Source organism: Oncorhynchus tshawytscha, linkage group LG11 (genome assembly GCF_018296145.1).
Source record: "Oncorhynchus tshawytscha isolate Ot180627B linkage group LG11, Otsh_v2.0, whole genome shotgun sequence".
NCBI lineage: Eukaryota > Metazoa > Chordata > Actinopteri > Salmoniformes > Salmonidae > Oncorhynchus > Oncorhynchus tshawytscha.
Genome location: NC_056439.1, coordinates 38,081,759 through 38,105,085, shown reverse-complemented (window position 1 = coordinate 38,105,085; position 23,327 = coordinate 38,081,759). Strand labels below are relative to the sequence as shown.

Here is a 23,327-nt window from a genome sequence, read left to right as displayed (position 1 = left end):
TGGAGTAAACCTTACAGTGAAATGCTGAATACAACAGGTGGAGTAGACCTTACAGTGAAATGCTGAATACAACAGGTGGAGTAGACCTTACAGTGAAATGCTGAATACAACAGGTGGAGTAGACCTTACAGTGAAATGCTGAATACAACAGGTGGAGTAGACCTTACAGTGAAATGCTGAATGCAACAGGTGGAGTAGACCTTACAGTGAAATGCTGAATGCAACAGGTGGAGTAGACCTTACAGTGAAATGCTGAATACAATAGGTGTAGTAGACCTTACAGTGAAATGCTGAATACAACAGGTGTAGTAGACCTTACAGTGAAATGCTGAATACAACAGGTGGAGTAGACCTTACAGTGAAATGCTGAAAACAACAGGTGTAGTAGACCTTACAGTGAAACGCTGAATACAACAGGTGTAGTAGACCTTACAGTGAAATCCTGAATACAACAGGTGGAGTAGACCTTACAGTGAAATGCTGAATACAACAGGTGTAGTAGACCTTACAGTGAAATGCTGAATACAACAGGTGTAGTAGACCTTACAGTGAAATGTTGAATACAACAGGTGGAGTAGACCTTACAGTGAAATGCTGAATACAACAGGTGTAGTAGACCTTACAGTGAAATGTTGAATACAACAGGTGTAGTAGACCTTACAGTGAAATGCTGAATACAACAGGTGGAGTAGACCTTACAGTGAAATGCTGAATACAACAGGTGGAGTAGACCTTACAGTGAAATGCTGAATACAACAGGTGGAGTAGACCAAATGTTGAATACAACAGGTGGAGTAGACCTTACAGTGAAATGTTGAATACAACAGGTGGAGTAGACCTTACAGTGAAATGCTGAATACAACAGGTGGAGTAGACCTTACAGTGAAATGCTGAATACAACAGGTGGAGTAGACCTTACAGTGAAATGCTGAATACAACAGGTGTAGTAGACCTTACAGTGAAATGCTGAATACAACAGGTGGAGTAGACCTTACAGTGAAATGCTGAATGCAACAGGTGGAGTAGACCTTACAGTGAAATGCTGAATACAACAGGTGTAGTAGACCTTACAGTGAAATGCTGAATACAACAGGTGTTGTAGACCTTACAGTGAAATGCTGAAAACAACAGGTGGAGTAGACCTTACAGTGAAATGTTGAATACAACAGGTGGAGTAGACCTTACAGTGAAATCCTGAATACAACAGGTGGAGTAGACCTTACAGTGAAATGTTGAATACAACAGGTGTAGTAGACCTTACAGTGAAATCCTGAATACAACAGGTGGAGTAGACCTTACAGTGAAATGCTGAATACAACAGGTGGAGTAGACCTTACAGTGAAATGTTGAATACAACAGGTGGAGTAGACCTTACAGTGAAATGTTGAATACAACAGGTGGAGTAGACCTTACAGTGAAATGCTGAATACAACAGGTGGAGTAAACCTTACAGTGAAATGCTGAATACAACAGGTGGAGTAGACCAAATGTTGAATACAACAGGTGGAGTAGACCTTACAGTGAAATGTTGAATACAACAGGTGGAGTAGACCTTACAGTGAAATGCTGAATACAACAGGTGGAGTAGACCTTAGAGTGAAATGCTGAAAACAACAGGTGTAGTAGACCTTACAGTGAAATGCTGAATACAACAGGTGTAGTAGACCTTACAGTGAAATGCTGAATACAACAGGTGGAGTAGACCTTACAGTGAAATGCTGAATGCAACAGGTGGAGTAGACCTTAGAGTGAAATGCTGAATGCAACAGGTGTAGTAGACCTTACAGTGAAATGCTGAATACAACAGGTGTTGTAGACCTTACAGTGAAATGCTGAAAACAACAGGTGGAGTAGACCTTAGAGTGAAATGCTGAATACAACAGGTGGAGTAGACCTTACAGTGAAATGCTGAATACAACAGGTGGAGTAGACCTTACAGTGAAATGCTGAATACAACAGGTGTAGTAGACCTTACAGTGAAATGCTGAATACAACAGGTGTAGTAGACCTTACAGTGAAATGCTGAATACAACAGGTGTTGTAGACCTTACAGTGAAATGCTGAAAACAACAGGTGGAGTAGACCTTACAGTGAAATGCTGAATACAACAGGTGGAGTAGACCTTACAGTGAAATGCTGAATACAACAGGTGGAGTAGACCTTACAGTGAAATGCTGAATACAACAGGTGTAGTAGACCTTACAGTGAAATGCTGAATACAACAGGTGTTGTAGACCTTACAGTGAAATGCTGAAAACAACAGGTGTAGTAGACCTTACAGTGAAATGCTGAATACAATAGGTGTAGTAGACCTTACAGTGAAATGTTGAATACAACAGGTGTAGTAGACCTTACAGTGAAATGCTGAATACGACAGGTGTAGTAGACCTTACAGTGAAATGCTGAATACGACAGGTGTAGTAGACCTTACAGTGAAATGCTGAATACGACAGGTGTAGTAGACCTTACAGTGAAACGCTGAATACGACAGGTGTAGTAGACCTTACAGTGAAACGCTGAATACGACAGGTGTAGTAGACCTTACAGTGAAACGCTTACTTACAAGCCCTTAACCAACAATGCAGTTCAAAAAGAGTTAAGAATATATTTACCAAATAATCTAAAAAGCAACACAATAAAATAACAAGGCCATATACAGGGGGTACAGGTTGGTTGAGGTCATTTGTACATGTAGGTAGGGGTGAAGTGACTATGCATAGAATCAGCAGGTGGTCAGTCCAGTTCAAGTGTTAAGCAGTCTGATGGCTTGTAGATAGAAACTGACTCTGAGCCTGTTGGTATCAAACCTCATGATCCGATACCATCTGCCTGACGGTAAAGGAGAGAACAGTTTGTGGCTGGGGTCTGTGGGGTCCTTGATGATTTTGCAGGCCTTTTTTAGGCACTGTTTTGAGTAGATTTTCTGGATGGGTGGGAGCATGGTCCCAGTGATGTAGTGGACCGTCTTCATCACCTGCTGGAGGGCCTTGCGGTCGTGGATGGAGCAATTCCAGTACCAGGCCATCATGCCACTGTTTAGGACGCTCTCGATGGTGCAGCGTTAGTATTTGTAGATGATTGCACAGGGTCTCATGCCAAATTTCTACATCCGCCATAGGAAGTAGAGACGCTGTTGCGCCCTCTTGATAAGAGTAGTGGTGGTGTTGGTCCATGATAAGTCCTCTGTGATGTGGACGGCGAGGAACTTAAAACTCATGACTCTCTACTGCAGTCCCGTTGATGTGGTTTGAGGCATGTTACCTCTGCTTCCTGAAGTCAACAATCAACTCCTTTGTTTTGCTGACGTTGAGGGAGAGGTTGTCATGACACCACAATGCCAGTTTTACTTACCTCCTCCCTATAGGCTGACTCGTCGTTGTTGGTTATCAGCAAACTTGATGATGGAGTTGGTGTCTAGGGAGAGTGGATGTCTAAGACAAATAATGGGTATTTCATGAGCTGGTCTCCTGCTGATGACATAAGACTGAACAGCACATTGTTGTTCATTCTGTGATTTTATACACAATAATATATATATACCTTCACATGTTCATGTAAATAAACTCAGCAAAAAAATAAACGTTTACTGTGTTTTATTTTCAGCAAACTTAACGTGTCAGTATTTGTATGAACATAAGATTCAACAACTAAGACATAAACTGAACAAGTTCCACAGACATGTGACTAACAGAAATGGAATAATGTGTCCCTGAACAAAGGGGGGTCAGAATCAAAAGTAACAGTCAGTATCTGGTGTGGCCACCAGCTGCATTAAGTACTGCAGTGCATCTCCTCCTCATGGACTGCACCAGATTTGCCAGTTCTTGCTGTGAGATGTTACCCCACTCTTCCACCAAGGCACCTGCAAGTTCCTGGACATTTCTGGGGGGAATGGCCCTAGCCCTCACCCTCTGATCCAACAGGTCTCAGATGTGCTCAATGGGATTGAGATCCAGGCTCTTCGCTGGCCATGGCAGAACACTGACATTCCTGTCTTGAAGGAAATCACGCACAGAACGAGCAGTATGGCTGGTGGCATTGTCATGCTGGAGGGTTATGTCAGGAAGAGCCTGCAGAAAGGGTTCCACATGAGGGAGGAGGATGTCTTCCCTGTAACGCACAGCATTGATTGCCTGCAATGGAATCAAGCTCAGTCCGATGATGCTGTGACACACCGCCCCAGACCATGACGGACCCTCCACCTCCAAATCGATCCCGCTCCAGAGTACAGGCCTCGGTGTAACGCTCATTCCTTTGACGATAAATGCCAATCCGACCATCACCCCTGGTGAGACAAATCCGCAACTCATCAGTGAAGAGCTCTTTTTGCCAGTCCTGTCTGGTCCAGCGACGGTGGGTTTGTGCCCGTAGGTGACGTTGTTGCCAGTGATGTCTGGTGAGGACCTGCAATACAGGGACAGTCTGAGCACTGATGGAGGGATTGTGCATTCCTGTTGTAACTCGGGCAGTTGTTGTTGCCATCCTGTCCTGCAGGTTTGATGTTCGGATGTACCGATCCTGTGCAGGTGTTGTTACACGTGGTCTGCCACTGCGAGGATGATCAGCTGTCCATCCTTTCTCCCTGTTGCGCTGTCTTAGGCGTCTCACAGTACGGACATTGCAATTTATTGCCCTGGTCACATCTGCAGTCCTCATGCCTCCTTGCAGCATGCCTAAGGTACGTTCAAGCAGATGAACAGGGACCCTGGGCATCTTTCTTTTGGTGTTTTTCAAAGTCAGTAGAAAGGCCTCTTTTAGTGTCCTAAGTTTTCATAACTGTGACCTGAATTGCCTACCGTCTGTAAGCTTTTAGTTTCTTAACGACTGTTCCACAGGTGCATGGTCATTAATTGTTTATGGTTCATTGAACAAGCATGGGAAACAGTGGTTAAACCCTTTACAATGAGGATCTGTGAAGTTATTTGGATTTTACAAATTATCTTTGAAGACAGGGTCCTGAAAAAGGGACGTTTCTTTTTTTGCTGAGTTTATAATAATTCATAACACACTGACTAATGGAAGACTGGTGTTACAGGAATTCCTGTGGATGAACAGTGAAATAGACCATAAATCAATAATAAACAAAATAATAATAATTAGGTGTGTGTTTATATTTGTCCTATTTCAAATGTACAAGTGTGTATTAATATGCATGTGTGAATTGGAAATGTGTTTTTTGCATATCCCACTCTCCCTGAGACACCCTCAAATTGTGGGATCACAGCCAGGGTCTGCCATTATCAACTTAGGCCCTGAAGCAATTAGGGTTAAAGTGCTTTGCTCATGGGCACATTGACAGATTTTTCACATTGTCTACTCAGGGATTCGAACTAGCGACATTTCGGTTACTGACACAAAGCTCTAACTGCTAGGCTACCTACCGCCCTTACAATACTGTATATACTTATGTTTTGTGTAAATATAGGTCCTTAAGTTCTACCAAAAGGGTGAGAGGGTGTTTCTAGATTAGTCTCATTTTCATGTCCCCTGAGGCCTGTTTAGCTGGATTTGTGCAAAATCTTTGTTCATAGCCGCTTACACAGAGTGTTTTTATCAATACCTTGAAGTGCACTCGTGGGCAAAGGTAGGACTGATATTAAGTGCTTGAGGCAGTGCAGTACGAGAGTACATTCGGCCAAGACATCTACTACTGGCCATAACCATTGTTAAGAAGCAATGCACATGAAGTAGGGTGTATGATGGAGAGCTGTATTCCTGAAGGCTGTGCCTCTCTGTGTCTTTCTGTTTGTCCACACCGTCTGCTGAGGCCTGGTGGAGCAGCACGAGGTCTTAGACCGAGGAGAATGTGCACATAGCCAAGCTAGACAAATCCAACATCCGCTCTACATTCTAATTGTTGGTATTATCTTGCTCTCTCTGTAGCTTTGGATCGCTAATTGTGTGTTTTTATGAATAGGGATTTGCTCTTATTGAAGTTTCACTTATGATTTTTTCTTTATTCCTGGCAGATATCAGTCACGTGAACTATAACCCGGTTCTGGTGTGTGTGATGTGTGTATTAAAATCTGTAGGAACGGGTTAATACAGACGAAGGAACGTTGCTGCTGTGTAGCTGGAATAATGTTGTTCAGCAGTTCTGAGAAAATGTGTCACAAATAACTGTGTGTAACACACTGAGATCTCCCATTTTTACAGTACATCACACCAGAAGCAGGGGCTATGTTACCTATATAACAATTAGCAGTGTAACCTCCTCACCTTTTGTGAAAATGCGTTTAATAGTTGTACTCTCTAACCAACGAACAGAGAACATCATTGAACCTTATAAAACTCATTGGTGAGAAAATGGCAATTGGATGAAAAAACCCATTAGTGGATTTAGTGGTTAATCCATTTTAACATGAGGGAAAGAGAGGCACATTGTAGCTGACTGGTGATAAGAAGAAACAATAATCCATTTTACATTTGCAGCTGCTGGTCCATATTGTCGTGACTCAGGCTTTATCCTTTGTGTTATTTCATCTGTTGCCATGCGTGTTCTCACCCCTGGAAGGAATGCACTGACTACCTCTGTCACATTGACTGAGTCTGATTGTCCTTGAAGGCTTCCATCCAGTGTGATTGGATGACTCCTCGTTTTCCCTCCGGTCCATTGTGCCCTAGGTCTGCCTGTCACGGATCACATTCACACCCCTCTTTCTCCTCCTTGATTAGCTTTGCGTGTTAATATACATATTCAAGAAGAAAATACAAAATGGCTGCTTGTGGCAAATACAGGTCACTTGTAAATTGCAAATTACATTTTTATGTTCCCGAAAAAACAAAAAAGGTGTTATTGGCTTAGTAGAAATGACAAAGTACATAAATGGCTGTCTGTCTGATTAAATATTCTGACGGAGGGTCAATGGGTTTGTGACCTCGGCCACAGAGATTTGAGACCGTTTGACATCCCTTCAACATTATCGCCAACCCTGCGTTTTTCAGCCAACCCTGCCTTTCCTAAAATGGAGGTTACTTCAGACAAAGAGAGGAAAGAATGTTAGTGAGACTTGCCCATCCAATTTGCCCCGGCCTCCTCTCCTCTAGCCTGCACAGTTCTTTCCTGGCAGAGTGTGATTAAAATCTGCCTGTCTCTGTCATTAACGGGTCTATAAGTCGCTCAATAGCTGCTCCATCACGTCCTAGAGGGCTGCTTCTCCACAGTAGACCCACGGGCCTCCAAGCTCCACAGACAGAAAGAGAAAGCTTGAAAGAGGGAGAGAATGGGATGTGGAGCGAGTTGGTGGGAGTGATTGAGCTGAGAAGAGAGGTGGAGAGATTGGAAGACAGTGGGAGAGAGCAGTAGGAGATAAGAGTGGGAATGCTGCAACAGTCAGTGTGTACTCCACATGCAGTAGGAAAGGTAGGAGAGGAGAATGTCCGGAGACAGATTCCTGACGTTGATTGATCTGAAGGGAGAGTGAAGCGTACCTCCAGCAGATGGTTGTCTGGGGCCGTCACCAGCCATCCTGAGTAATGGCTGCATCAGCGATCGGCTACCCACCCTGCTTCCCTAGCTCCAGTCTCTGAGGGGGAGGGCCGTACTGATGTTTTCCTTGTACACAGCCCCTACTGATTTACTTTAAAAAAATGTTTCATATTGTTTGTTACTTTGCGAAAAAAGGCGTGCGTTACTTTCAGAATTATATTTCTACCAAACATTGCTATTCATAGATTCTGTGATGGGAAAGCCTTTTATGGGCTTTGCTGTCTACTGGAAAGTGTGCCCTCTATACATCTTTATGGGTCCATGTACTGTACGTAGCTCGAGAGAGATTTTTAATGAAAAGATAGTTAATCTGTACAGATGTCGTAGTAACCTAAAAAAATGTTAAACAAATCAAAATATATTTTAGATTCTTCAAAGTATCCACCCTTTGACTTGAAGACAGCAGTGGTGTAAAGTACTTTAAAGTACTACTTAAGTTGTTTTTTGTGATGTCTAACTTTACTTTCTCTACTACATTCCTAAAGAAAACAATGTACTCCATACATTTTCCCTGACACCCTTAAGTACTCGTTGCATTTTGAATGCTTAGCAGGAAAATGGTCCAATTCACGCTCTTATCAAGAGAACATCCCTGCTCATCCCTACTGCCTCCGATTTGGTGCACTTACTAAACACATACTTCATTTGTAAATTATGTCTGCGTATTGGAGTGTGACCCTGACTATCCGTAAATTAAAAAAGCAAGAACCTTGCCGTCTGGTTTGCCTGAACTCAGTTGTGAGTGTTGCAACCAAGGATAGATGATTTTTACACACTTCAGCACTCCGTGATCTTGTTCTGTGAGCTTGTGTGGCCTACCACTTTGCAGCTGAGCCGTTGTTGCTGCTAGACGTTTCCACTTCACAATAACAGCACTTACAGTTGACCGGGGCAGCTCTAGCAGGGCAGACATTTTACAGACGGACTTGTTAGAAAGGTGGCATCCTATGATGGTGCCATGTTGAAAGTCACTGAGCTCGTCTGTACGGGCCATTCTACTGCCAATGTTTGTCTATGGAGAGGGCATGGCTGTGTGCTCTATTTTCTACACCTGTCAGCAACAGGTGTGGCTGAAGTAGCCGAATCGACTGATTTGAAGGAGTGTCCACATACGTTTAGTGTATATACCAGGAAGTGTCAGAGGAAAGGCCTAAAAATGGTCAGACTCCAGCCACCCAAGTCAGACTGTTCTTTCTGCTACAGCATGACAAGCAGTACCGATGCACCAAGTCTGGAACCAACAGGACCCTGAACACCTTCTACCCTCAAACCATAAGTCTTGTGAAGTAGTTGACCAAATAGCTACCCGGACCATCTGCATTGACCCTTTTTTCACCAACTCCTTTGACTCATCATATACGCTACTGTTTCTGTTACTTTATAGTTATAGCGAAGTTATTATCATTGTGTGTATTATTACGCGTGCTTACTCTTCTATTCATTTAGTTTTTACATTGTACTACAGCACACAATTCATCTAGGCCTTTTCCTATCCTAATATAATGGGGTCAACCATGGTATTACCAGAGTATAGGAAAGATAACGCCTGAAGGCTTCTACCTGATACATCATAGTTCCAAGGTAAATTTTATAAACAATTTTGAATCTTCCCTTAAACAAAATGCCTAGGTTGGCAGAGTTGGCTTATCAACATCTTGATAGTTGACATGTGTTTTTCTTTCTATTGCCCCTCCTATCTGAAATGAACGCGGGGTTAGCTGGGATTCAATGCTGGCAGATTCACATGAACATCATCCACACCAAGAAACATTTAGGTATTCTGAAATAGCTGAGGAATCCTGGCCATGTTCCAGGAAAAGACGGTCAGCTTCAAACAGGCAATTGCAGGCGGATTCCTTGAAACACTATGCAAATTCTGAGAAAAAGGAGCTACAGTGCCTTCAGAAAGTATTCACACCCCTTGACCTTTTCCAGATGTTGTTGTGTCACAGCCTGAATTTAAAATGCATTAAACTAAGATTTTGTGTCACTGGCCTACACACAAGACCCCATAATGTTTTTGAATGACTACCTAATTTCTGTACCCCACACATCTGTAAGGTCCCTCAGTCAAGCAGTGAATTTCAAACACAGATTCAACCACAAAGACCAGGGTGGTTTCCCAATGCCTCACAAAGAAGGGCACCTACAGTATTGGTAGACAGGTAAAAAAAAGAAATAGAAACAGATATTGAATATCCTTCTGAGCATGGGAAAGTTATTAATTACACATTGGATGGTGTATCATTACAACCAGTCACTACAAAGATATGTACTTTCTGTCCTGAATACAAAGTGTTATGTTTGGGGGAAAAACCAACACAACACATCACTGAGTACCACTCTTCATTTTCAAGCATGGTGGTTGCCGCATCATGTGGCTGCATTGCGTTATGGGTATGCTTGTCATCGGCAAGGACTAGGGAGTTTTTGGGGGGGATAAAAATAAACGGAATAGAGCTTAGCACAGGCAAAATCCTAGAGGAAAACCTGGTTCAGTCTGCTTTCAAACAGACACTGAGAGACAAATGAATCTTTCAGCAGGACAATAACCTGAAAGACCAAAAATACACTGGAACTGCTTACCAAGATGACATTGAATGTTCCTGAGTGGCCTAGTTACAGTTAAATCAGCTTGAAAATCTAACGCAAAGCTTGAAAATGTTTGTCTAGCAATGATCAACAACCAACTTAACAGAGCTTGGAGAATATTTTTAATAATAATGTGCAAATATTGTAAAATCCAGGTGTGCAAAGCTCTTAGACTCACCCAGAAAGACTCACAGCTGCAATCACTGCCAAATGTGATTCTAACATGTATTGACTCAGGTGTGTGAATACTTATGTACGTGAGAGATATCTGTATTTCATTTTCAATATATTAGCAAAAAAATGTGTATTGTGTGTATATTAAATATATTGAATCTATTTTTAAATTCGGGCTGTAAAACATCAAAATGTAGAATAAGTTGAGGGGTATGAATACTTTCTGAAGGCTCTGTATAGTATTGAAAGGATCAATACAAAAGCTGTTAACTCTGTGTGTTTTATTTTTAAAGATTTTAATTAAAAAGGTCAAGCACTGTGATTTTACATTTTTCATTTCAGCCTGTTCAGTGGGCACTTCAGCTGAGCGGTGTGCTTTTCACATATACACACAAAATAGAAAGCCTGGGCTGCTAGAAAAAAACATGGTCTGTGCCAACAAACAAAAAAAGGTTTGATTCATTTGTTTCCAGCTAAAGTAATACAATTACTGTAGATCAAAAAAAATATTTGCAATGCAAGAACAATATAATTGTTTTCTGATTCTCCAAATGCCATAACCAACTCTGATTTTCTGTTTGGTTCATTCAGAACAGCCCTGGAAACGATACCTAATAACTACGTGTGAGGAAAGGTCTGTTTCAATAGAGACCTTTTTCTATTCATCACTGTCATGTAGTGGACCTTACCTTTAGCCAATCTTTTTAGTGCCGTAACTCTTCTAATGCTTCTGGTGATCTGAAATATTCAAATGCTTCTTTGAACTGTCAGGGTGTCTTTGTCATCTTGCTGAGCTCATACTGCTTCTCTCAGCACTTCCCTGCCACAGCAAGGTCATTGCCATTACTCCCCAGCCTCCGATGTGTACTGGAACAGGAGGGTAAAGTCTTGGACAATGCAAGGTCATTGCCATTACTCCCCAGCCTCCGATGTGTACTGGAACAGGAGGGGCAACGTCTTGGACAATGCAAGGTCATTGCCATTACTCCCCAGCCTCCGATGTGTACTGGAACAGGAGGGCAACGTCTTGGACAATGCAAGGTCATTGCCATTACTCCCCAGCCTACGATGTGTACTGGAACAGGAGGGCAACGTCTTGGACAATGCAAGGTCATTGCCATTACTCCCCAGCCTCCGATGTGTACTGGAACAGGAGGGTAAAGTCTTGGACAATGCAAGGTCATTGCCATTACTCCCCAGCCTCCGATGTGTACTGGAACAGGAGGGTAAAGTCTTGGACAATGCAAGGTCATTGCCATTACTCCCCAGCCTCCGATGTGTACTGGAACAGGAGGGCAACGTCTTGGACAATGCAAGGTCATTGCCATTATTCCCCAGCCTCCGATGTGTACTGGAACAGGAGGGCAACGTCTTGGACAATGCAAGGTCATTGCCATTACTCCCCAGCCTCCGATGTGTACTGGAACAGGAGGGCAACGTCTTGGACAATGCAAGGTCATTGCCATTACTCCCCAGCCTCCGATGTGTACTGGAACAGGAGGGGCAACGTCTTGGACAATGCAAGGTCATTGCCATTACTCCCCAGCCTACGATGTGTACTGGAACAGGAGGGCAACGTCTTGGACAATGCAAGGTCATTGCCATTACTCCCCAGCCTCCGATGTGTACTGGAACAGGAGGGCAACGTCTTGGACAATGCAAGGTCATTTTCAGCTGCTGTCGATGACCGTACTATATCACCAATATGGACTCTCATGAGGATGATGGTTGTCCAGAAGAAAATGCCTTGCATTAAAGTAAGGTGAAATATTGGCATGCCTTGGGTGATTGTTCTCAGCGATGCATTACAGCACTATGGTTATTGCTGATGGGGTTTTGATGAGCGGTAGGGCGTTGAGATTCTTGGCCCAGCGTATATTTATCTTTATACCTGCCAACATCATGACTTCAGAGCTGCTTCACGGCTAAATGCTTGTTAGTGATATCCTTATTATGAAACATGCATTTTTAGTTAACTGGCTGTAAAATGTTATCGGTTTAAAAATGATATCGATAAACAGCTGATTTGATTTAGAGCCTCAACCACATACATCTACAGACTATCACGCATCTCGCTGTTACTGAGAGTGCGCAGTGCAAGTCAACTTGACGCTCAGAGTGCGCAGTGCAATATCAGTCTTGACGCTCAAGGTGGGATATACAGTTGGATTAACTCCTGTGCCTGCAGGGTTCAAAGTTCTCCTCTCAGCCCACATCCCTGGTCTGTGATGACGGCATCTCAGGGTGAAACCCTTTGAAGGGAATGTAGGATAAATACACAGAGGAGCGGATCTTATTAACATTTACCCAAGAGGGGAGCTGCTATTTGATCTCCACTCTGTTGCATAACCAAGAGGAGAGAACGCCTTGAATAATCCATGTTTGTTTCAAGAAAGCCACATATCTCCGAACTTCCCACCGTCGACTTGGCTGTAATCAGCTGTAACGAGACGCGAGATTCTCATTACTATCTATACAGAACAAAAATATAAACGCAACATTTTCAAAGATTTTACTGATTTACAGTAGATTTTACTGAGTTACAGTTAATATAAGAAAATCTGTCAATTGGATTTCACTTGACTGGGAATACAGATATGCATCTGTTGGTCACAGATGCCTTTAAAAAAATAATAATTAAAAAGTAGGGCCATGGATCAGAAAACCAGTCCGTATCTGGGGTGACCACCATTGGCCTCATGCAGTGCAACACATCTCCTTCACATAGAGTTGACCATTTTGTTGATTGTGGCCTGTGGAATGTTGTCCCACTCCTCTTCAATGTCTGTGCGAAGTTGCTAGATATTGGCAGGAACTGGAACACAGTCGTGCATGTCGATCCAGAGCATCCCAAACATGCTTGAAACATGTAAAGTGTTGGTCCTATGTTTCAAGAGCTGAAAAAAAGATAATCCCCGAAATTTCCATACGCACAAAAATGTTGTGCACAAATTTGTTTACATACCTGTTAGTGAGCATTTCTCCTTTACTAAGATTATCCATCCACCTGACAGGTGTGGCATATCAAAAAGCTGATTAAACAGCATTATCATTACAAAGGTGCACCTTGTGCTGGGGACAATAAAAGGACACTTTAAAATGTGCATTTCTGTCACACAACAATGCCACAGATGTGTCAAGTTTTGAGGGAGTGTGCTGACTGCAGGAATGTCCAACAGAGCTGTTGCCAGAGAATTGAATGTTCATTTCTCTACCATAAGCTGCCTCCAATGTCGTTTTAGAGAATTTGTCAGTATGTCACAACCGCAGACCACATGTAACCACGCCAGCCAAGGACCTCCACATCTGGCTTCACTTGCAGGATCCTCTGACTGGGCCTGGTTCCCCAGTGTGTGGGCCTATACCCTCACAGGACCACCCATGGCTGTGCCCCTGCCCAGTCATGTAAAATCTATAAATTAGGACCTAATTTATTTAAATTGACTGATTTCCTTAATTGAACTGTAACTCAGTAAAATATTGGAAATTATTGATGTTGCGTTTCATATTTTTGTTCAGTATAGTTTTCTTGAACCTTATTTTTGAAACAGTTTTCTAAATGTTGTTAAATGTGATGTTCTGGTGCCTCTAGTGCGATTCAGGAAGCTGATTGAGGACCTTATTACTAATAAATGTGTTTTTTATGACCGCGTTTTCTTTCTGCTTGTATTTTGATGTGTGTATATTATGTATTTCGGGGCTCATCTATAAAATAAACCTTGGTCTCAGTATAACTCTGATAAAATAAAATAAACAAACAGTGATTTATGGGCTCCCGAGGCACTACATCTCAGTGCAAGAGGCATCACTACAGTCCCTGGTTTGATTCCAGGCTGTATCACATCTGGCCGTGATTGGGAGTCCCATAGGGCGGCGCACAATTGTCCCAGCGTCATCTGGGTTTGGCTGGGGTAGGCTGTCATTGTAAATAAGAATTTGTTCTTAACTGACTTGCCTAGTTAAATAAAGGTTCAATTAAAAATGTGTATATATATATATAAACAAAAACAATCGAGACCTACAGTGATTTAAAAATACAATTATAAATACCGCATTCAGGCTTTAAAGCATCTACTTCATGTATGAAAAGCAGGGATTTATTCCCCAGCTGGAAGTAAGACCAGTATTTGTGGGGTCTTAGTATTGGATATTTCTCTCCAGTCTGACTTGGCATTACTCTTCATATGAGTCAGATTGCGAGGCTGTTTTGATGCCCAATGGCTAATGGGATGCTCGGTGGAACCAGAGGAAGGGATGGGGGGGTGCAGATTGCACTCCATGTTACCCATGCTGACTGACTGGCTTTATATTCCAGTCTAATTGTACAAATGTTGCAGCAGCTAACCTACACATGCTGTCATTCATTATCATTCTGTTCACACTCAGACAAAATAATCCCCATTTGCCACAACTCTCACAGGGTTAGTTATTTCATGCCACTTGCTGATGCTCTCTCCATACCTCTGAAGTATTGTGTTTACATCTCGGAGAGAGAGCTGGATTCTGAACGTGCTTTATGGAGAGTGTTTCGGCTTTTTTCATCCAATTTGCAGACGGTATGTAATGTTTTATGGATACGTGTTCATGAAGGGAGTGAAACCTCCGTCTCTTCTTAGAGCTGTTTTTCAGAGAGCTGCTGTGTGTGTGTGTGTGTGTGTATATAGAGGCTATAAGAACAGTATGAAGAGACAGCCTGCCTGCTTACGCACGGTACAACCAGTACCTTCCAGAAATCTGTGTTTTTGGCAGGAAGCTGAGAGCCATCTCGAACTGCTCACACACGTATACACAGTCATTTAATATAGCCATATTGCCCTGCTTCCACAAAATATTTTTTTATTGGTAAAAAATATAACTACTTGCACAAGCACATTTAGACAACAGTAACCAGAACACTTGAACTGTTGAAAATCCTCTGGCAAATTAAGAAGTGCTGAAGCATCCACGAAAATAAGCTGCAATTATCAAAATGATAATTCCTGTCTTGGTTCTGCAGGAGAGCTGCAGCTGTTTAGACATCTAGACCATTTGAAGCTAATGAAATGGTGCGCTGGCTGAGGAACAGGCTGCACATCTACACAACGGAACAAACCTCCAGCTCACATTGGCCTGCTCAAATCACATCAGACAGAAATGGCTTTGCTCTTTTTCAGACTGCCAGTTGTGTTACGTACATTTGAACCGGTCCAGAGGACTTGCAATGCTCAGCCGCTTGAAACAAACTGCGCTGTCCAACAAGGTAACACAAGCAAAGGTGCAGTCAAGTAGTCTTCTTATGAAGAAGATGCAGTGTATGAACATGATAAAAGACATTTGAACTAAATAGGAAAGAAAGTTACCTTGGCAGAAAAAAATCTAATTACGTCCACAAATGTCCTAGCCAAATGCATACTGTTGTCTGCAGAAGCACGATTTAAACATTACAACCAATAAAAAATAAACAAGTGTTCAAGGCTTTCCCGACGAAATCAGAATTGTTTATGCGTCTGAAATGATTGTGTGCTTTGGAATAATAAGGTTGAAAAAAGAACCATGGAAAGCTGCATCCTACTGTACACAAGTGTCTAGCTTACTCAAGACTTGGCCTCGCACAACAAATAATTACTCCATAAAACCATATGCCAATGTATAATTCACATACAAACAAATGTAATAAAAGTAAACCGTATGAACTACATGCAGTATCAAACTTGACAGGAGTTGATTTGGCACATTCTCCAACACGTATGTGTTGGTATGTATTCAGATTGTTCACGAGGGCACATTGACATTCTGTCATCATTTTATTGCATTTGTGCCTGGGCATTGGGCAGTGTATTATTATACTGATGCCCAGTCCGGTCCTCTCTTCTCTATACATGGGGTATGAAACAGGCTGCCAGGACCTCTAGTGATGCCTCCAGTGTGCAGGCAGCCGCCTGCAGGTGGCGAGCTGGGCTTAGCCATCTGCTCGCCCTGTAAAAAACAGTGTTAGAGAACGAACACGCGGTCTGCGCCACACATCACTGCCAGGGCCTGTCACCAGAGCAGCCATTTCAGGCCGGAGACAGCACATCTTCCCTTCCTCTCAGCTGTGTACAGACACACATGAGAACTTGACTGTGTTAAAGCGCAGTAGCAGCCCTGAGAAATGAGTTGGTGGCGGGGGTTGTGTGTGTGTGTGTGTGTGTGTGCTGACCAGCATGTTCTTAACATGCAACAGTGTTCCCTGTCAGTCAGAGAGAAATGCTGCTTTACTTCCCTTTAGAAAAATACTGCTATAGATGGAGAGACCAGGGAGAGGTAGAGGAGAGCGAAGCTGACAGGTACTATAGGAAAGATGAGAATGGCACAGAGAAGTTGCTTTAACTTTAGATTTAACTTTAGCCACACAATCTCCTGCAGGTGCTGAACAGTAGCATATGCACTGCTGACGCACTAAACGTCACATAGTGGAATACCTCAAACCGTTTTCTAGATTTGGAGGCACATCTGCCACACTGCTGCAGTTAATAATATATACCATTTAGCAGACGATTTTATCCAAAGCGACTTAGTCAAGCGTGTATACATATTACGTATGGGTGGTCCCGGGAATCGAAACCCACTATCCTGGCATTGCAAGCGCCATTTTCTACCTACTGATCTACAATTCTAATAATCAGCCTGACTTTTCAAAACACAGCCCTTTTTCCCCATAACACTAATTGCATGTCAGACACAGTGTAATATGGGACAACATAAAGAGAGCATTTCCCAGACAGACCTGGGTGTAACGGTGGCTTGGTGCTTCCTGTCACTAGGCTAATAAAGGGGATTAGTGAAGCAGCTGTGCATGTGTGGAGGCTCTTCACAAGGCTTATGGGGCCATGGGGAGGGAGAGATGCCCCCCTAACCAACCTCAAAGTACAGGCTGACACCCCACCCCCAATCACAGACAATAAAGATATTTGGGCGCAGGATCCCGTTTCCATGGCAGTGAGGAGGCGGACAGCAGGATGAAAAGCACACACAGCCCAGTGAGGCAGAGGGTACAGTTTGTGTGGGTTTTTGTATCTGTGTGTGTGTGTGCCTCAGTGTGTGGTTGTGTAATCTATGTGTGGGTGGGTGTGAACTGTGCGTCTGTGGGTGTAAGAGTGTTTTGTATGCGTAATGCATGAAGTAAGTAGTGTGTAGCCCAGCCTGAAGAAAGCAGCTCCTTTTTGTTTGAGCTTAATAGTAAAGTATGTCATACAGTCCACTCTGGAGGTGGGACTGTCTCTGTGTCTCTGTCTGTCTCTCTCACTGTCTGTCTCTCTTTCTGTCTGTGTGTCTCTCTCACTGTTTGTCCCTCCCTCTCGCTCTGTGTCTGTCTCTCTCTCTCACTGTTTGTCTCTCTGTCTGTGTGTGTCTCACTGTTTGTCCCTCCCTTTCTGTCTGTCTGTCTCTCTTTATGTCTGTGTGTCTCTCACTGTTTGTCCCTCCCTCTCTGTGTCTCTTTCTCTCTCTGTGTCTCTGTCTGTCTCTACCTGCAGGGTGAGTTACAGGATTTTGTTTATATGCCATTCTGTTCGATCTCCAAGCCCAGCACCCTTTGTATTAATTCTGACAGCACTCTTTGAATAGTTTCAATGGGAAGGATAACATACTACAGCTTTTTAGGCATTGCGTTGGCTACACTACATACGTCTGTCTCTAACAGGCATTCCTCTGCAATATACACAGACAGGCTCCAAACAGCATGCTTAGGCAAAATATCAGTCTATTAGCTACCAAAAATAAGACTGACTTAAATCAGTCCCAACAACTAGCATATCTAGTGGATAGTTCAAAACAACAGTAGCTTGCTTATGAAAAGGGAATTGCACGTACTGTTATTGCCTCAGACAATAATAGCAATATTGCCGACTTGCCGAATGGGTGGTTACCAAACGATTATTAGCAGCTAAATGATTGCTTATTAATTCAAACCTTTGGCAAGGAAAAGGAAATTAACGGGAGGCTTGTTATCAGCTAATCCATTCCCCCGGGAAGTCTTAATGGATTTACTGATGATTGCTGGGGTATCTGCATGTGTCGCTGCAGCTCCCCTCCCATTCTGCAGCGCTTCCCTTCCTCCCCCGGCTGCGCTGCATTTCACATTCACCATCCGTCCGTCTGTTCCAAGGGGCTGCTCGGGGAATACCTCCACTGCTTGTGCTTGCAGAACAGAAAAAGAGGGGAAAGGAGGGAAAGAGACGCCATCAAAGTCCTTCCCCTCTGCTCTAGTCTCCTCCTCAATCTCTTACGCAGTGTAAGCCCTGGTTGTTCCCCTAACTGGTCTGCCTAGCAGTAGCAAGTGGCGTGTTGCTTTAGCCTACACATAGTCCTGCAGGCTGTAGCCTGTCTTATTGTCTAGTGGGGAGAGGGAGCAGTACTGGTGCTGGTCCTGCTGCTGTTGCTGTAGGAGCTGCTGTTGCTGCTGCAGTATGAGTTTGTTGGGGGGGGGCAGTAAGATCATGTCCTGGTGACCGGGCCTCTTCCCCGAGCAAGACACGCAGAAGATGGACCCCCCCACGAAGAGGAAGCCTGCCGACAGGAAGGCCACGTACACGGCCCCCCCGGGCTCAAACTTATTGCTCTCGTGCACACTGCGGTCCAGGAAGTTAGTGATGACCTCGTTGGTGAACCAGGAAGCGGGCACCAGGCACAGGAAGCCGGCGGCGATGAAGCAGCCCCCACTGGCGATGGCCGCGTGCCTCTTGGAGCGCCGGCCGCCCCCCCAGCGGGTACATTTGAGCCCCAGGGATGCCAGGCACAGGCCCATGGCAGCCATCACACAGGACAGCACCATGGTGGTGCGGGCAGTCTGCAGGTAGGCGGGCAGCGACAGCACCGAGTACTTCAAGGTGCAGCTGAACATGCCGGTGCTGTACCAGGTGCAGTCCATCCACAGCCCCTGCATCTGGGAGATGGCTGTGATGATGTTGGAGCCCACGTCGGCACTCACCTTCCAATTGGGCAGCAGTGTGGCCACCATGGCCCCCATGATGCCCAACAGCGCCAGGATGAAGGCGAATATCTGCATGCATGTGGATGCCATCTTCCTCCCGCTGCCGTGGCCCCCCCTCCTCCAGGCAGCATCCACCCAGCCCCAGCCAGGCACCTCGTCTCCTCCACCCCTCACCCCAGACGGCTGTAGAGGATCCTGGTGCTAGAGCGGGCAGCGGCCAATCTTCAGCCCCTTTCCTCAGCGCCGGCTCCACTGGACTGGAGAGGAGACAGGAATGAGAAATTGAATTGAGCACGTCTCTTCGTTTGTCTCCCTCTCTTTTCTCTCTCTCCCTCACACTCTCTCTCTCCCCTCTCTCACCACACTCATGCACAGACTTTTCTTGCAGGAACAAAGGAGAGTGTGAACTGGACCGAGGAGAGAGATGGATGGCTCTGGCTGATAGTTGGAAAAGGAGACACTAGTTTTAGTGCGTGTGTATTTTGTGTTGCGCATGCCTCTCCTCTGTGCCGGCGCCTCATGGAACTGTTACTGAAGAGAATGACTTTCTGATAATTGTAATGCTCAATATGTGGACTTAAAGCTGCAGTGTCCTTATCACCACACTTCAATAAGGTTACCCCACCACAGTGACTTCAATATTAACACATTTCACATTTTTTAATCATTTTATCACTGATACAATAATAAATATATTTTTGTTTAGAACATTTTATAGAACTTTGAAATAAGACAGACAATTCTTTTTTAAATTTTTTTAAGATGTTCACATTTGCCAGCATGGCTTTTTAATTTAAAATGTATTGATTATTCTTCAGTAAGGGTACAAGGGAAAACATCCTTTAATTATAATTAATGATGTACAGCAAGAGAGCAATGTTGAGATCCTTACCTCGGCTGGTGCCGATCTCCTTATGACGTGTCAGGTTGTTGGCAGTGATGTCTGTAAAAACACGAGGTGAGGAGGGTTCGAGGAGATTTTTTAGCCGTACGGATCCATTTCATGTCATCCATTTCCATAGCAACCGTATATTAAAGGACATCCTAGCCAGTCGTGAGCCACACACGCTCACTCGGCGCTTCTGAAAGGGGGTTGCTCTGCTTTCCTTTCAGTGCTGTAGAATAGACTCTCTCTACGTCACATGGCTCGTGAGACGAGCTGCTACAGAATAGTATGCACCATAGCGAAGCTTACGATGCTTTACACTGACACTCTGTAACTGTTTGTGTGTGTGTGAAGGGTCATCTACGTACTACTATATTTATTTTGCATTGCATTAGAATTCATTGAGTTGTTCAATGCACTTGTCACGCAATGCTTGATTTATGCAGCAGATGATGGAGACAAGCAAACGTATTATGGACCAGCTCAGCCCGCTACCAGTCAAACTGCAATCAATCACAAGACCGAGCTGCTTCATTCCAATATTGACTCATTATTAGCTGGCTAGCTAGAGGTGGCATCTAGCCACCGGATTGTTTATCATAACTAGCTAATATTTATCTGAAACAATGTGCACACTTTTGGCTATATTCATTCTGCCTGTTAGCCCAGCCGTAGTTAGCCTAATGACAGATACACCTGCTTTCATAGTAACAGTTCTGCTTCAGTGGGCTTACCTCCAGTCTCAAATGTTTAAGCTAAAGAAATGACAACTTTGTCCAACGTATCTCTATCTAACCAGAGAGACCCAGAATAACTTTCCACAACCGCTGCGTTTCTTTCATCTATACAAATAATGAATAACCCATTGCACCCTGGGAAATATAATTTATTCAACATTGTTTTACCTACACCCCCAGGTCAGATCTATAATCTAGCCTAATGAACACATGTTAATGTAGATCCTGAACTATATAGATTGAATTACTAGATACACATTGGGCACAAAATAATAATAATAAAATAACACTTCTACAATAATAACCATATGAAGAAAACCTACTCCAAGCAGGTGGTAGTGGCTGTTCTGGCAGCGTTTTTCTTTTATTTATGTGGTAGCGAGTCCACTATGCCAAAACGGACGCTCCCTAGAGCAGTCAGCATCAGCAACCACTCAGTGGGAGACTAAACTCACAGCTGCTACCCTCCTCTCATTGCTCCTCCAGTCCCCTCTGCAGAGGACGTCTAGTAGGGGAAGGGAGGGGCAGGCAGGACGGCCTTGATTCATGAATGACAAAGAGATGCGAAAAACAGACTGGGCTAATAGACGTGATAGCCTTGATAACGCAAATGTGTGTTTCCATAATTTTGCTGCATGGGCAAGATCATCATAAACAGCCAGTTTCAGGAGAATGATCTCCCCTCTCTCTCCACACCAGTAATGACCAAAATGGAGGTGGCAGGTATATCTGCTAAGTGATTGATTGGGTTGGTGATTGATCTGTTTGTTTAATTTGGTCCAATGATCTACCTTCGTTGAATCCCCCAAGATATCCTCTCAGAGACTATTTCCACAGATAAGACATCACCAACACAATAACAGACACATACACACAAAGTATTACCTGAGTTGGTTGGCTGCTGACCTTTCGGACTTCAGTCTCCAGGCCCTCGTGGGCTGCTGCTGCAGAATGAGAAATAGCCACACTATTTAAGCACTGTACTGTGTTTGAGTGTGTTTTTACCGACAAGATCCTTGATGCTAGTGATGTTCTGTTGGGAAATAAATAAATAACAGGGATGGGAGAGGGGGGGGGTGAAGAAACCACAGTTAACATGTACCCAGGGAGTGCAGATGTGTGATGTGTGAAGACATGGCAGGCTATTATAAGCATGGCTCCTTGTTTTATCACTGCAGCCCCATCCTCCATGTTATAGCTCCAAGGCATGACTGGACACAAAGGTTGTCCTTTCCTGAGATGAGGGATTTTATTGTTCAATTTGCATATTCTTTATTTCGTGGTTTAATTGGTTTTGTGCTCATCATTTTGTAAAAGCCTTGTTATTTAACGTCACAGTCGGAGGTGTCATCATGCCCATTTTCAACATGCAGAATGTTTGTAAACCATCAGGGGAAACAGTTGTGACACGATGTGAAATTACCCAGGGTTGGTTTGATTTAGGGCCTGCATGTTTTCTTTACTAAGATTTACTACCAAGTAGTCAGACATTTAAGTTTTTTTTAAATGTCATGTAAAAACAGCATAGATCCTGTTTTGTTTGTTTAGTAGACACATTTTTTCCACAGTCCTAATCTCTCTTCTGACCTAGTGGAATTCTTGACTGTAGAGTTGGTGAGTTTTCCTTTGGAAAACAATTCAGAGGACCTGTGGATCAGGATGGTTTACCTGTGCTGTGTGCCCAGGGCTGTTCTGAGAGTGTGGGAAACACTGGTAGGCAGCACAGCGCAGCAAGGCACTAAGACAGGGCCCCCTCCAGCAAGTTGCCCATAGCTTTAGCTTGCCTAGTGCCTATACCTCCTGAGTGCCTGTCCTGTCCATCTGTGCTTCTGATGTAATGGAGGTTGTCTTCTGATGTAATGGAGGTTGTCTTCTGATGTAATGGAGGTTGTCTTCTGATGTAATGGAGGTTGTCTTCTGATGTAATGGAGGTTGTCTTCTGATGTAATGGAGGTTGTCTTCTGATGTAATGGATGTTGTCTTCTGATGTAATGGATGTTGTCTTCTGATGTAATGGATGTTGTCTTCTGATGTAATGGAGGTTGTCTTCTGATGTAATGGAGGTTGTCTTCTGATGTAATGGAGGTTGTCTTCTGAAGGTTTTGTTATGATTAATGCATCTCTTTCCCCTTGAGGGAATCTTCCTTTTTATTGTATTTTACTTTCTGTATTCCACAGCTGTGTATTCCATTGTTCCTGGCTCCCCCCTCAGAACCTGCAGCAGTTACGTAAGGGGAAATGCGGCTTGCTCAGGTGGTATCGGCTAGCCACCCCGAGGGCCTGCCATCTCATCTTGGTTACGCTCAGAGGGAGATGACAAATTACTGCTCACACAACATTGGGTAGAGAGAGGGCTCAGGGAAAAGGAGTGGAAGGTAGAAATGGACAATGGGACTTGGAGAGCTACAGGGCAAGGCCAGTGTAATAGAGTTCCTTCCTGCAGAGCTCCCAGAAGGTCATAGAGATGAAATGTATAAGTGTTAATATGGATGTGTGCGT

At 43.8% G+C, this 23,327-nt stretch overlaps 1 protein-coding gene and 1 pseudogene across 2 annotated transcripts; one reads left to right on the top strand and one right to left on the bottom strand.

Moving 5' to 3' along the window:
- LOC112261881 overlaps positions 1–23,327 on the top strand; it is a 35,769-nt pseudogene that overhangs the window by 4,693 nt on the left and 7,749 nt on the right.
- LOC112261880 (claudin-20-like) lies at positions 17,674–22,309 on the bottom strand. Of its 2 annotated transcripts, XM_042330088.1 has the most exons (3): positions 21,714–22,309; positions 20,098–20,148; positions 17,674–19,462 (listed from the first exon to the last, which is right to left on the bottom strand). In XM_042330088.1, exon 3 carries the CDS (start codon positions 19,293–19,295, stop codon positions 18,570–18,572), a length of 726 nt encoding a protein of 241 aa, XP_042186022.1. In that variant the 5' UTR covers positions 19,296–19,462; positions 20,098–20,148; positions 21,714–22,309; the 3' UTR covers positions 17,674–18,569. The 2 variants fall into 2 exon arrangements, with proteins under 2 accessions (XP_042186022.1, XP_024293276.1); XM_024437508.2 differs by lacking the exon at positions 21,714–22,309 and having other exon boundaries at positions 20,098–20,531.